General features: G+C 42.9%; 6 protein-coding genes across 6 annotated transcripts; 4 read left to right on the forward strand and 2 right to left on the reverse strand.

Annotated features, from left to right (window-relative positions):
- Window positions 1-312: 312 nt before the first annotated feature.
- On the forward strand, window positions 313-1,587 carry COCSADRAFT_353678 (uncharacterized protein; the record flags this gene model as incomplete). Its single annotated transcript, XM_007699727.1, has 4 exons — window positions 313-411; window positions 432-780; window positions 840-1,298; window positions 1,358-1,587. 4 exons carry the CDS (start codon window positions 313-315, stop codon window positions 1,585-1,587), a joined length of 1,137 nt encoding a protein of 378 aa, XP_007697917.1.
- Window positions 1,588-4,049: 2,462 nt separating this feature from the next.
- COCSADRAFT_353679 (uncharacterized protein) lies at window positions 4,050-4,351 on the forward strand (the record flags this gene model as incomplete). Its single annotated transcript, XM_007699728.1, has 1 exon — window positions 4,050-4,351. The coding sequence occupies exon 1, from the start codon at window positions 4,103-4,105 to the stop codon at window positions 4,349-4,351; it is 249 nt and encodes an 82-aa protein (XP_007697918.1). The 5' UTR covers window positions 4,050-4,102.
- A 681-nt stretch (window positions 4,352-5,032) lies between these two features.
- Window positions 5,033-6,067, forward strand: COCSADRAFT_84949 (uncharacterized protein; the record flags this gene model as incomplete). Its single annotated transcript, XM_007699729.1, has 2 exons — window positions 5,033-5,623; window positions 5,855-6,067. The coding sequence occupies 2 exons, from the start codon at window positions 5,033-5,035 to the stop codon at window positions 6,065-6,067; spliced, it is 804 nt and encodes a 267-aa protein (XP_007697919.1).
- A 453-nt stretch (window positions 6,068-6,520) lies between these two features.
- COCSADRAFT_64286 (uncharacterized protein) lies at window positions 6,521-7,069 on the reverse strand (the record flags this gene model as incomplete). Its single annotated transcript, XM_007699457.1, has 1 exon — window positions 6,521-7,069. A coding segment is annotated over one exon (549 nt), but the record flags the coding sequence as incomplete, so codon positions are not given.
- Window positions 7,070-7,784: 715 nt separating this feature from the next.
- COCSADRAFT_68617 (uncharacterized protein) lies at window positions 7,785-8,384 on the forward strand (the record flags this gene model as incomplete). The annotated part of the gene is made up of 1 exon (XM_007699730.1): window positions 7,785-8,384. A coding segment is annotated over one exon (600 nt), but the record flags the coding sequence as incomplete, so codon positions are not given.
- A 3,238-nt stretch (window positions 8,385-11,622) lies between these two features.
- Window positions 11,623-13,089, reverse strand: COCSADRAFT_24535 (uncharacterized protein; the record flags this gene model as incomplete). The annotated part of the gene is made up of 1 exon (XM_007699252.1): window positions 11,623-13,089. The coding sequence occupies one exon, from the start codon at window positions 13,087-13,089 to the stop codon at window positions 11,623-11,625; it is 1,467 nt and encodes a 488-aa protein (XP_007697442.1).
- Between the last annotated feature and the right edge of the window lie 858 nt (window positions 13,090-13,947).

Below are 13,947 nucleotides of genomic sequence, written 5' to 3' on the forward strand. Positions count from 1 at the left end.
ACATTAACTATCGTGGCAACGTCGCACACGTTGCTGTCGTGGGGTTTAGCGCTGACTTTGTGAATGTAGAAGGACACTAAGATAGATCAGATAACCACAGGTGGTTTACGGTACGTAACTAACGCAGTTGCAACGAAAGTGTATACCATAAGCTTAGCCGTTGGCGAATATACGATAAGCCGCCTCTAACACCGAGCCTTATATAGCCCGTGCTTCGCCAAAGATTTAGGTGGCAGCTCATTTATATATCTCCCAGGTCCCAAACCTTTCTATATAATCCACTTGTCACATTAGCTAGCCAAACCACACATAATGTCTAACAAAGTCCGGTCTTTCATTCTACGTCAAACAGATGAATCCAAAGGAGTTTACCCTTTTTTCAAAATACAAGTAGGAAGCGGCTCATTTAGCGTGAGTTTGGATACACACAGCTCAGTAACGCATGTGTTATTAGCACCCTCAGAATCGTTTCTAGAATAACAATATTTAGTTGGCTTTATTCTACAACCGTCCCAGAATCGAGTCGTGGGTGTCGCAACGTATATGACCCAGGGCCAGATATTATTACATTTTTGACTACAAAAGGTTCCTCAACCACTTATGGAGATGGGCTTAAGGTTACATACCAAAAAGCTGTTCTAGCTAATGTAGGATTCGGCGAAACAAGCCAGAATGAACAACTTGTATTCATATTATCATCCGTCGAAGGTCAAAAAGGTATAGCTGAGAGCGACCTCATGGAGGGCATACTAGGTTTGCAACCTCACTACGGTGCCGGATGTAAGTGCTCGTTCTTCACCATTTCCTCAGAACTCACGAGCATGGCTAATCTTGGCTAGCAATACGGGAATTCCTTACCTTCTGGGCAAAATTAGCACCTGCTCTCCCGAAGCCTGTATTTGTCGCCGACCTTAAATTCAATGGCATAGGAGAATATACATTCGGAACCATGCCTTACAGACCTGAAGAAGTTCAGTTTTGGGAAGGACTGGACAAAAATCGTTGGAGATTACCGATAACCAAATTTGCAATTGGCAAACAGCGAAATAGACAAGAAGCATCAATAGCAGACTTTCGTGCTAGCTTGGATACTGCTTCCACTTCCCTATGGCTTCCATCCAAGATTGTACAAGCCTATTACTCGATGGTGCCAGGTCACATTTACCAAGATGGACTTTATCTCATTCCGCAACATCGAGTGCTTCCTGATCTTTATCTGTATATTGGGGAAAGAAATTACGAAGTTAAAATCCCGGGTGCGTTCTTCAAGCCTCAAGGATTAATTAATGATGAGTATTGTAAGTTTAGATTGGTTTTTACCGTTGACTTATAAGGAAATAACTAGTATTGCATTTAGATCCAGGAAGGCTCGAAGAAAGTTCGGAACCACATGGTGCTCTTCTAGGACACCCATTCTTCTTCGCTGCAAATGTGATTTTGAAAGGCAATAATAACCTCTCGGTTGGTTTAGTAAGGAAGGACGCAGAAAAGCTAGGGGAAGAGTGCAGAGCAGCGAATAACAAGGTGGAGACTTCTCGTGAGAGTAATAGTTGCATTCAAGACGGCCCCTTCTGTTGCCCACAATAATCTTGGTATGCGTGTCTGGTTAGAATATATGTGTTTGCTATTGTTGCTTATAAAATACCGTCGGTTTCAGAGCAGCCGACATAACTACTGAAAGTATTCTCTCACCCTATGCTAAGTAGTTTACTAGGAAATGCTCACCACTGTCGTAACCCTAACTTAGGGTCAAGCCGTAAGCGCAGCCCCAAGCTACTGTTCGTTTTGTGCTAGTGGTGCCTTGTCTGAATATTATAACGCTAACGGTCGCGCTCAAGGCTTAGATTGTGGTTGACGAGCTTGGGCGTGGTCACTGCGTTGATTTTGGTAGCAATATTTTTTTCAACTGCGCAAGACTAACTACATAGTACGTAAGCCATGGCGGGTTTTTTTAGATCATTATAGATGGTGAAGAGTCGTAATGTCGTCCAGAGCAAGGAAATAAGCACCGATGCCTCTATGACATGCTAGGGATAACCAGGCGAATGGAAAATGTAAAACTAAGCTTCAGCATGCCTAGTTAGTTTAGGGTTTTCAGAGAGGAGCCAAAATTGGCTGGCGTTCATGGTACTGAATGAGTGAATATAAATTGCAAGCGAGATGCACACCAAACTTTCCGCCTTAGTCACTACTATCCCTTGATAACTAGCATACTTTGCAATCTTTAAAAGTCATCATAATGTACTGCACTAGTTAACTACTGTTTCTGTTTCCGCCTACATCTTTCTCGGTCTTATTCCTGGGCTAGCCTTTGGAACTTCTAAAACGCGCCTCCATCATCAAGACAGTAACTCCCTAGGGTTTCTCTATGATTTTTGTACTGATTTTGAGATTAAAGGGAGCGAGTTGATGGCCTTGTGTGTCCCGAGTGTAGGTGTGCCTATTGAGGTGAGTATTAATCTAAACTAGTGCCTTAGCAATTATAACAGATAGCTATAATTTCAAGAGTGATTACTACAGCCACTAGCTTTTATAATGTTCCTAAATCTAGAAATGAGGTCACGTTCATCTATGACTGTATCATAGGTATAAGAACGAGACTTCCTACTACTGACCAAAAGTTATCTTACAGCATTTTAAGCGCTAAAGCATTCCCAGCCCCGATAAGCCCTTATTTTTGGGCTTTTTTTTACTAGTCTCATGTCTCATAATACCAGACAAAATCTTTGTTTACTCTGCGGTAAACGCCGATCTAGCGGCGCCCAACACGTTCAAGATGTTCAAGTCTGTTCAAGAAAGACATGTGCCAAAACTCAACGCCTACTAGAGATAGCTTTAAGGGACAGCAGCCCAGTTATTAATGTCCATCACAACTACTACGCTAGTTGTGCAAACAAGAATATATCCAATTGTGTACACTATAGTTGTGACCTTCACGCTAAGGAGGCTCCCAATATCGAAGCGCTCGCCGAACTGCCTGAGCATTCTGTAAGGCCGGGGTCCAAAGTACACCGCTACTAGAACCGCCAAGTGTAGATAGTATGGCTTCCAAATACATATTCCCTCAATTTGCTTCTTAGCGCGCATTGTGACAAAGGTTATAAGGCTCGTACGTGTCTGATATTGACTATCTATATGCAATCTGCACCTAAATCTACGTAACGTATCTTTTCAAAATCCTCGTATAACTATATATGTTACAAGGTCAACAAACTACATCAGGCTATATTATCTTTCCATTTAGTAATGCCCTCCACGCGAAAAGCACTTTGCATTGATCTTACCACCGAGGCAGAACACTGCGCTATATGCTCAAGAATACTTGAAGTAGGTAGCGGAAAAGCCAGCCTTGTGTATGTTTTGAAGGATTGTCGTTGTGTAAGTCTATTGCTATTCACATCAAGTTATGTTGCTAATAGTGAAAGGTTATCTGTGGCTTTTGTGTCCAGTTTCCGGGTGAGCCACCCTTTCTTCCTTGCCAGCATGCCGATCACGTGGACTTTGGGTGGCAGAGACCGCTACGACTCTACAATCTAAAATGTGCTATCTGCTTAGATGCTGGAAGTTCCATTCGTATTGCCCTAGTTTGCGGTAGGTTGACATTATGCATTTGAGATAGTTAGTTAACTAACAATCAAGGCCACGTGTATTGTCGAGTCTGCATTCTAACATGGGTAAGCTCGCCTAGAGAGTTAAACAAAAACTATGTAGCTTGTCCAATCTGTAGGAACAGCATGACTAAGGTCGGGCGATTACTGTCACATGATCAAATTGTTGTACCCGCCCAACGAGGTGTTGAGATTGTATCACCATGCAGCAGTCTATAGACGCGTGACTAGATATATTATCTCGCAATTGATCGTCCTTTTTTCTGGGTAACTTTGATTGTAGCGACTATTCGATTCCCTAGCGGGCCGTTCGCGTTGACTCAACAGCCGGTAGTATCTCTAGTCATCCGAGCTCTTCCGTGGTATTCTCTTAACTGTAACTTGAACAGCCGGCGCGATGGGCACTAAGAAGATCTGGCATGTTATTTAAGCCTTCAGATCTGCTGTTGTTCGGAGTTTGCACCAGAATTCACTCCAAAACATTAAAGCTCATAATGACGACTATGGCAACCCACTATGGAAAGTACCTTCTCGTATTGTCTGGATCGGTTGAGTATGCCCCGTTCCTAGAAAACTGGAAAACTCTTAAAGACAGCGTGCGAAAAAATGCCGGAAATCCAGGGTGGACAGATGTGAGCACGACGTCACAAAGAGGAATACGACGGGCATGGTGCAATCTATCGATAGAGGGAAAGGCGAAAACTGCATACAGTACGCATTACCATCCGCAAATTGAAGAATAAAGATTCACATAAAGCACCCTAGGATACTATTCGAGGATGCCAGGAGTAGGAGTCTGCTTAATGAAGCGGACATTAAATGGTGAATACCTGCTGCTTCACTACAACTGCGCCATCCCCTTCCCTGCTGCGTCTCATTGTAGCCACAATCCTTGTGGTCGGCAGGAAAACTGCCAAAAGCTCATGCCTAACAAGGCATTTCTACCTTGTAACACGACCTTGCCTTTTGTACCTCACCACATGATGCAACCAAGGGGTTATTATCTCTTACCTTTACGATTTTACCCCTTATGTGTAGCAGGCGTACATTTACCTACCTTTGCTAGTGGCTTTGTAAACGGGCCACTCCCATTGTCATAGAGAGGTATTGTGTTTTAACGTATAGAAGCATTCTTAGCTATTTATAGGATCTACCATTATAATCATATGTATGGTGATGTCATGGCATAACTACTATTTAGAATGTTCGTGTTTGACAAAGGGGCAACCCCATACTATGAGCAATGAGTCACAGGTAACAATTGAGTTCATATGTACGCTACATATCTCGTTATTACACTCACTAAACGATATCCAAGTTAAATCATTGCTAGTGTATGTCTATATAAACCTGGCAGAGTGATCTGTTTTAATTAAGATATCTTCAGAGGCTTTATACATTGTAAATTACACACCTACTATATGATGTATGTAGTGCGAATTCTCCTAGCATCCTTAGCGACTACAGCTCGAGCCCATATGTCGTTGTGGTATCCGCCCCCTCTCGGTGGTAGTAAAGAAGCCAACTCTTTCACAACACAGGTGGATAAGGAGTTCAACTTTCCAATTGGATGCTGCGATTCTCAGGGAGAGCCAACACTGCCTTCCCCTGGCGATTGTCGTGGTCATCTTGACCTTCTAGATACAGAGGAAGGTAGACCGCAAGTCACATGGAAACCTGGCCAAGACGCTTACTTTGAGTTATCCGACCACATGTATAGTATCGGTGTTCCAGGATCAACTCACTATGGTGGAAGCTGCCAAGTTGGATTCTCTGTGGACAAAGGTCAGACATGGAAAGTCGCAGCTTCATACCATGGGAACTGCCCTCACAGGGACAAAAACATGCCACAAGTCTTCGAATTTAAGGTCCCTCTAAACATACCAACAGGTATAGCAGTCTTTGGTTGGATCTGGTTGAACCGTGAGCATGAATTTTTCATGAACTGTGCAGCAGTTCAGATTAGCTCCAGCTCTAGTAGCACCACTACGCGCACTTATAAAAGCTTTAAAACTGTTCCTACAACACGATATACTGCACTATTAGATCCTACTAGCGAATCAATAACGGAAGATGAACGAAAAAAATCTGATGGCTACGATAAAGACTCGATAGCCCGCAGCAGTTCGTACGGTGCAAAGCTGGCTAGAAGTAAGTGGAAATACATCAAACATCGTCATAGTTCGAAGCATTCCAAGAACAATTACCGTATTCACAAATCCAACGTCTTAGCATCGCCTGAAGAGCTCCATCGCAGGTTAGAAAACTCAGCTTCCGATGTTTGCGATTGGAACACCGCACCTAGCATGGAAACTAGCTACTATTCTGTAGATGCAAGATGTGCGCCTAGCGCTAAGCTGAAAAACCTAAAGAGCGATGAATTTGAGATTGGCTGGGGCGATGTGTGCGGCGTCGTTGAGGGAGACAAAGAGTACACTATTCAGAACATCAAGTGTTAAGGTTAGAATCCTATCAGGCTTGCGAAGACGTTGTCCCAATCCTTTTTATTACAAGAATAAGATTAAAATATTAGTTACGTTACAAGTTAACTAATATAATTGACCCGCTAACATTGTCAATACACGCATTATTTGATTCTCTCCTGCACCTCCTAGCTTATATCTCAGTCAAAGACTTTATGTTATCTTTTTAGTTAGATCAATGTACATAGAATACAACTGATCGCCTGCATTCGTATATACAAGCAAAGAAAGCATAGTTAATACACAACAACCCTGTACAAGTAGCATTCCCAATACTTTCCAGTTACGGGCACATCGTTGAGAAAGATGGCTATTCAAGACTGCTGTTGTACTTCTCGTAAATATATCCGCAACTTTGTGCGGATGATATGGGACTTCAAGTTCCGTCGCGGTGAATGTTGATGGAGCAGATTGACATGCTGCAGCTGCAATGACACCGAACCGGTCAAGTACATAGTCGACTGGCAAATCGGATTCGGCAATTGTCTCATACTTCAAAGTGTATGCTCTGCGGCCTTTCTTTTCAAAGTCGGTTTTGCCTGTCCAAGCAATAAGGTGCTCCAAGTCGACCAGGTAGAAAGGGTTCGCTGTCTTTCTTAGAAAACGCCCTTCTGTAATCCTTCTCAAAAGTAGCTGGTTGAGCTTGACCCGGACGTCTTCCCAGACAGGATTTTGGGAAGCAGCAACTGCAAGTACATCGCAGTACTTGGGTCCCATTGAAGCCCACTCATAGTATTGGACCTTATTCATACCCCAATACTCGGCTGTCTTAACAAGCGGAGCGAGACACTGCTTACTCATTCTGATCTTAGATTGTGCCGTATTGACGAATTGCTCCCATTGCTTCGCATTAAAAAGAGAATTTAGCTGCGGCTGCTCGTTCTTCCTATATTGATAACACTCTTCTATCATAACCTTATTTAGTTTTTTGAAAAGCCAGTCAGTTTGTCTTTGTTGCGAAAGCATCTCGTTCCGTATAGCTATGCATGCTTGGAATTTTTCATCTTCAGATAATATAGAGCGTAATGAGGTCTGAAGTGCCCGAATATTTGGAGAAGTAGGATTGAAGTCGAGTATATCGGTACTTTAGAGGCTTAGCTCTGAACAGATACTTTACTGTAAGACCTACTTGTGCATTGTCCTTTCCATTTTGTGCAAAGCCAAAGGCCGAATGATAGACTATCGTGCCATCAAACAGCTTATATACCTTAGGGGCTGATGTTTTTAAGAGGTTACTAACCCTTGCTCATAATGTGTAATTACTACGGGGATTAGTTACTATTGGTAGTGCTACGCACGTGCCTCTCCATCATCTTATCGTGACGCTAGGAATGCGATAGCTGGCTGACCTACCTGCCGTCATATTATCGATATATAAGTTAGTTACCCAATCTTTGCTTATAAGATCCTGAACTACCGAGCATATATACAACGCAATCTCAATATATTGTCTTATGTATGTAAACAGATGCTCTGATCTTTATGTAATCACTCCATCCAAAAAGGCTAACAAAGATGTCCAGGCTGTCGCCACTCACCAGTTAACTACAGCTTTCCGTTTTTCGAGATGTCCCCATTACCACAACTACTGTATGACCAAAGGCTCGCCAATGATACCCGACAAGAAGATATTGCAAGTAGCAATGTGGAGAAAAGTATTACGTCTCTTGGATACCTTCTCTTTCTTTCGCCAATTCGGAGAAGAATCTTGGATAGTGTGTCCGCCTTCGACGCAGCAAAGTTAGTTAACTTGAAGTTGTGTATTTTGACTGCGAAGGAAAAAGAAAAATATCTTAAGCCGATCCGAGATTTAGTGTGGGATGTACCTGCGGTTGAAAGACTTTCACGAGAGGGCATGAAACTAATGTTGCTTGGAGACGGCGCTTATGCACTCGAGCAGCGATTGCACGCGACAGAACGTTACTTGAATTCTCATGGGAACGGAAGGCTCACAATCTACCTGTTGGGCACATTTCCAGTATTCACGCCGACAGCGACAACGCTCGACTCACTAGTCAAATTCAGCACTACAGGACATTCTAACCTTGTACGGTTTCACTGTGACAAGTATCAACTAGGCCGCGTTCGCGCTGTTTCAGACATAGATGCGAAGGGAGACTTTCTTATGAGTTTCAGTGTGCCAATGCAAGCGTCTATTAATCCTATCAAAGGATCTTGGTATAAGGTAGACGATGTTCCAGATCGTACGGTTGATTTGTGGGTGTATGTGCCTTCTTTGCGCGACCGTCTTTGCAAAGAAGTCAGGCTGACACCATTGGACGTGCTACGGATGGTGAGAGTAAACCCACTGTTCGTGTCACTACCACATTCTCCTCTAAAACCAACGTTCACTACGACGTGTATAAAAAGAAAGTTTCGCGATGCAGCACACAGCGCTTTGCTCAATTCATTAGGTTTTATATTAACACTAAGACAGCTGTTTCATCTATATGCAGAACACTGTCGGTTAAGGAAATGGTTACTCACAGTTGCGGGTGTACAGTCTTTGGAAGTAACTCACCCAGATCAGTTTTCAAGCGACGAATTTTCTGTGCGCCAGCTGGCTGCACACTACATAACATCTTCGTTAGGTGTTAATTCAGGCTCGCGCGCAGCGATTGATTTCACGCAAGTGCCGAATATACGGCTCTTCCTTGACGTAGCCAAATTTAGCACCTTTGGCGGGAGAATCACTCTAAGCTAATCTTTGAGTCGATGTACCTATTCTTAGAACGCCCGTAATGTCACCTAGGAGCTGAAGGCAATTAAATAGAGCCACGTTAAATAAAGACGTGATATTTGAAGTTTAGTCCATCATGACGTAACTAGAGTGTTTTTCGACTCATAACTAGTGATGGACGTAATAGGCTGAGCTCCGGGGAGCAAACGATAGGTAAATAGTCCAGAATATGATTACTTTGAGTGCGTATGTTACAAGTAACAAGTAGAATGACGTCGTCTCTTGAAGCTGACCGCAAATATATAGAAACCACTTAGGATCCCGCTGGAGGCAGCGATTGTCGCAGGGTTAGGGATCACATGATTTGTCTCATGCTAAGACACCGTCATCAGTGATGGCACTCCTGATGTGATGGAAGGGCTATCACAGAAAGAACTCACTATCAGAGATACATAGCAAGACCGCGTGTTTGTGGTAGTACTAGATGCAACGGGGATAAAGGATGGATAGATTTCGCTATTACACTCGTTTGGGGCAATCCAGTGATGCTTTCTTATAAGTTCTTTTGAGTATCTTAAGAATACTACTTCTATTTATCTCGTCTGGCGCGTGACGGCAAAACAATCGCTTCTGATCCAGCTAGTTATACATAAGAACTCATTTCGGCGCTTCTATAGAGCCGAAGGGCCCAAAACTACCTCTCATGTTACAACCTAGTATCATCTTATTAACGTGTCCTGCTAAGGAAAAGCCGCTTTAAGCCTCCTGGGCTGTAATTTATATGGGGTCCTTGGATTTGAGGGCGAGTTACGATGCTGTTTGTATGTAGTTATACAAGAAATTATATTCGATAGAGAGCTATAGTCTATGCTATAGAGCTATCTATATACAAAGTATATTGCCTAAGCAACAATTAGACTAGGCAGGTGGGTAAGCGAGGTCGTAGACGAGAAGAAGCGGCGAAGGCTGTTCAGCCCGTTACAATGAATGTTAAATGCGAACTAGTTAAAGAGTCTGACTGTAGTTCTATTGAAGTCTAGACTACTTGCTTGGCCGTTCTGAACACCCTAAGGATAAATGCATGGTGTTTAATTAGTAGTCCGCGTGCATAAATTGAAGTCCGTCTTAAAGTGCATATAGAAATAGAGCAGACCTCGGAAGGTCAGGTTTTTGAATATATAATGCAGGACAGAATGCATCCTTTACTAGTTAAGTCTACAGCTTAGTATTAAATATTTACCTGACCTCAATATGCGGTATCAACACTGGTGTTTTACAAGCGCATTATTGGGTAATGTCTTCGCTCAATCGACAATGTTGATAGATCTTCAGCATAACCGTGTTGAGCAAGCTGATTGCCCGCGAAGGGTAAGCAAAACATTAGGCGCTTAGAATCAAAGTTAACGGCTAGGCGAAGTTACACTTTTGTTCAAAGACAGCATGGAGCGAATGTGCTGCACCAATCATATCATCCGACCGCTGCGTAGCCGCCGACAGGCTTAATAATGTCGCGTCTATTGCAATCGACTTAGGTTTATGCTGCCAATTCTTTAGGTATGTCCGATCTTATGTTGAGTCTATAAGCAAGCCTCTAATCATTTAGTGATGATACATGTAATACGGTATATAAAGATGGAGAAGGAGAAGGGCAATGGTACCCCGGCCTAAAGGAGGTATCTGGTACTTTCAAAGAGCAAGTGGGCAGTTACATGTGCAGGAATGGGACTACTACATCGGTTTGCCCCGGGGAAGGTGCTGGAAACTAAGTGGCTTCTAAGAATGCGGCTACTCCCACTGCTGATTAGTACATTATCTAGAGTTCTCTTGCTTCTTTTTAAGTATTGTTCAATCCAAGCTCCTGTTAGTTTTTGAACGTGGCCACTACTTCGATACTTACCCGTTATTAGCGCTGCGTCCTTGCTGCATGTTGCATATAAATACTATACATATACCCATAAAAAAGCTCTTTTTATAGTCAAAAATGATCTCTATGCTATCCTATTTGTCCTGACACATCTATAGTAACATCCTTGCCTCACTCTATATGATTCTTGATACGAGTTCTATACACGGATCGCAAGCATTACCTAACCAGTTAGTTAGTTAACTCATCTAAGTTAAACAGCCTATGTACCTAGTTGCTCTTTTGCCTCGTTAAAGTTCGGCGGTTAACTTCTTTAAGTTGTTTTATATGCTTCTCCGCAGGAATGATGAGTGATATAATAGACTCATATTAGGGATAAGCGCCTGAATCGCGAGGCATAGTAAGGGTGAGGCATGACAGACATGTTTCTAGCGCTAAGAGTAACTTGAATAGCCTCTTGTGATCCTTATGTAATTATACGAGGTACTGCTGCCGTTTTAATCATACGCCATTAGTTGCAAAATATGTTATTGTTTTTTTATAGAGTAACGGGATCAATGATATAGCAAATTGTATCTAACTAGTCCCATTTATGCAATTTCCTGCAATGCATTTGGAACATGCCTAATGGGCTAAGCTCAAGATCTTTTCCTCACCCATAATCTCTCCTATTGTCTGAAAAATTGATCCACAAATTCTGTTGTCAATTTTTGTTAATACCTAAGTCTAATTAACTAGCTACGTACTGTGGCATAACACGTGATCGAATTTGAGTCAACCAAGGGGGATAGTCACGAGAAGATGAAAACTCATTGCTGGTAGTGAACTGAGTGAAAAAGGTACCTATTAACGCCGAAAAGAAATTTGGATATATGCTGACAATCTAGTCATATGCTACAACACTACAATATTAATAGTGCAGATCGCCTTGCATGGCATCTCGCTTTCTCAGGAAGAGATAAGCTAATAATCTAGTAAACGTTTGTGCTAGACGTTAAGCTTATTCTTCCACTTCTTAGCCTCTGCCTCGAGCGTATGCTGCAACCCTCGTACATAATCTATAAAGCTCCCAAACTCATTTGGCCTTGCTTCCTTTGGGGTATGGCCTTGAAGGTCTTGTATCACTCCTCGTACCTCAGCACTATTTAACATTATATTAGTAGTGTAGTCTTCGACTGTTTTGGATTGTTGTTCAAGATAGCCATTGATGCTGTGAATCGCCTGTTTTGCCTTTTCCTCGGAATCTATATCTTTCAACCCTTTGAAAACATTATCAACAATTTCCATGGCAAGTTCGAACTTGGTATGCGATAGGCTGACCAGCAGCGAGTGTTTTGTAGCCAGAGCATGTCCTTTATAAGTAGCCACCTCCTTCTTTGCCTCATTTGCAATCTTGATCTGTTCCTTCATCCTCTCTAAAGCCTTGATAGCGATCCTTTGATGCTTTTGAACCTCGTCTTTAAGTCGGACCTCGTTCGCAACAAGCTGCGCAATCTCAGCCTTATGGGTGGTGATAGTTTTGATGTATCCTTCATTCCGCTCCGTCTTCTGCAGGTTTGCTACCAATCTTTTTAGATTGAAAATAGTTTGCGTCTGGTTTGCATCCTGGCGCTTGTAGAAGTCATTTGAAGTTCGGAGATCTTCTGCTTTAGCAAGTGAATGCTGACATTCACGTTCAAGTTGTACTTCCCTCTCGATAGCCTTCTTGAGTTGCTCCTCTGTTTCTCGGCACTTTTGTAATTCCTCCTCCGCATTCTTGATCTTTGTTTGCAAACTTTCCCTTTCGTCCTTAGCCATGCGAAGAGCGCGTGCGCTCTTTCCCGCCTTCGAGCGAAGCACGACGTTTGTCTCGGCAAGTTTGCGATTCAAATCGTTCTGAGTCTCGATCATTTTAGAAGATGTGATGCAAACCTTCTTTAGACGAGCTCTGTTATCCTCAAGAGTTTGCTTAAGGTTGTTTTTCTCGATTTCTTTCAACAAAACGGTAGACTCGATTTCCATGATCTTCTGTATAAGGTCCTTTTTCTGTTCGTCACTTGTATTGCTAGCCTTGAAGTTGGCGAAGGCATTGTGATGAAGATCCCTTGCGCTGGAACTGAGGTTTGCCGCTTCCTGACTCCATTGGTGACCCGACCATCTTCCGGCGACAATTTCCCGTTCATAATACTTGGTCGTCTCCCTACATGCTCGCATTGCTTGATCTGATTGGTGTTCGACATGAGCTATGTAACTTTGTAGAAAGTAGATATGATGGCTGAGATTGGTGATTGTCTCATTAGCCACGTATATTTGAAAAGCTTGGGCTTGCAATTCATATTGGTAAATGTCGTTCAGCGTACGCGCTTTGGAAAGTTGGTCCCGAGTTTCTTGAAGCTCGCCGAGAAGTTGATGGCTTTGGTTCTGTAACTCTGCGTTCTCTCGATTCACAAACGCTATGATTTCTGCGGGCTCCATATTGAAAATCCTGCTCGTACTAGATCTGGTTGGGCAACGTATAGTCCTCGTTGTAGAACTTGGGATTTGTGGTTTTGCACGAGAAATGGAATGGGAAACACTTTAATCTATCTCAAATTCTTCCCGATTGTGTGGCGCAATAATCGGGAAGGTTAGAGCTAAACAGGGGAAGTCAGGCAACTAATTTAGGCGTTGAGCCAGCGGTGAAAAGCTTGCATCGTACTCCTCGCCATTCAACGCCACGACGCCTGCAATATTTGACACATTTCCTGTTAGACATTAACTCAAATCACTTCTACTAAGTTGATTTAATCCGGCTCAGCCTACTGCTCCAGTGGCCGCCGAGGGGCAAAGCCTTAGAGAGCCGTCGACGTGTTCATACTGCCTAACCAACTAATATGCACACTCCAGAGCCTATCAGATAAGCCCGGCCAGCAGTGGGTGATTCGGTGCCAAAAAGCAGCCAAAGCTATCCAAAACAAAAAAGCGAAGATCTTCTTAAAATGGGCCCCCGGCCATACAGATATAGAAGGAAACGAAAAAGCAGATTCCTTAGCAAAGGAAGCTACAAAACAAACACCAAAAAAATCACAAACAAGCCTAGCCTTCCTAGGCACTAAGATCAAGCTCCTCCAACGAGCTAGCCAGGCAGAAGAGTGGAGAAAGTATAGGGAAAAAGCAAGAGAAAAGAAGACCAGCTACGGAGCCATCTTCAACCTAAAGCTTAAAAACCAACTAGTAATCCCAAGAGGCACGAAAAGAGATATTTCAAGCTCTTTCTACTCTCTTAAGATAGGACACGGATACTTCAACTCTTATCTAAAGAGATTTAAGAGAAGAGAATGCGATCTTTGCAGA

This window comes from Bipolaris sorokiniana (genome assembly GCF_000338995.1).
Source record: "Bipolaris sorokiniana ND90Pr unplaced genomic scaffold COCSAscaffold_4, whole genome shotgun sequence".
NCBI classification, from domain to species: Eukaryota; Fungi; Ascomycota; class Dothideomycetes; order Pleosporales; family Pleosporaceae; genus Bipolaris; species Bipolaris sorokiniana.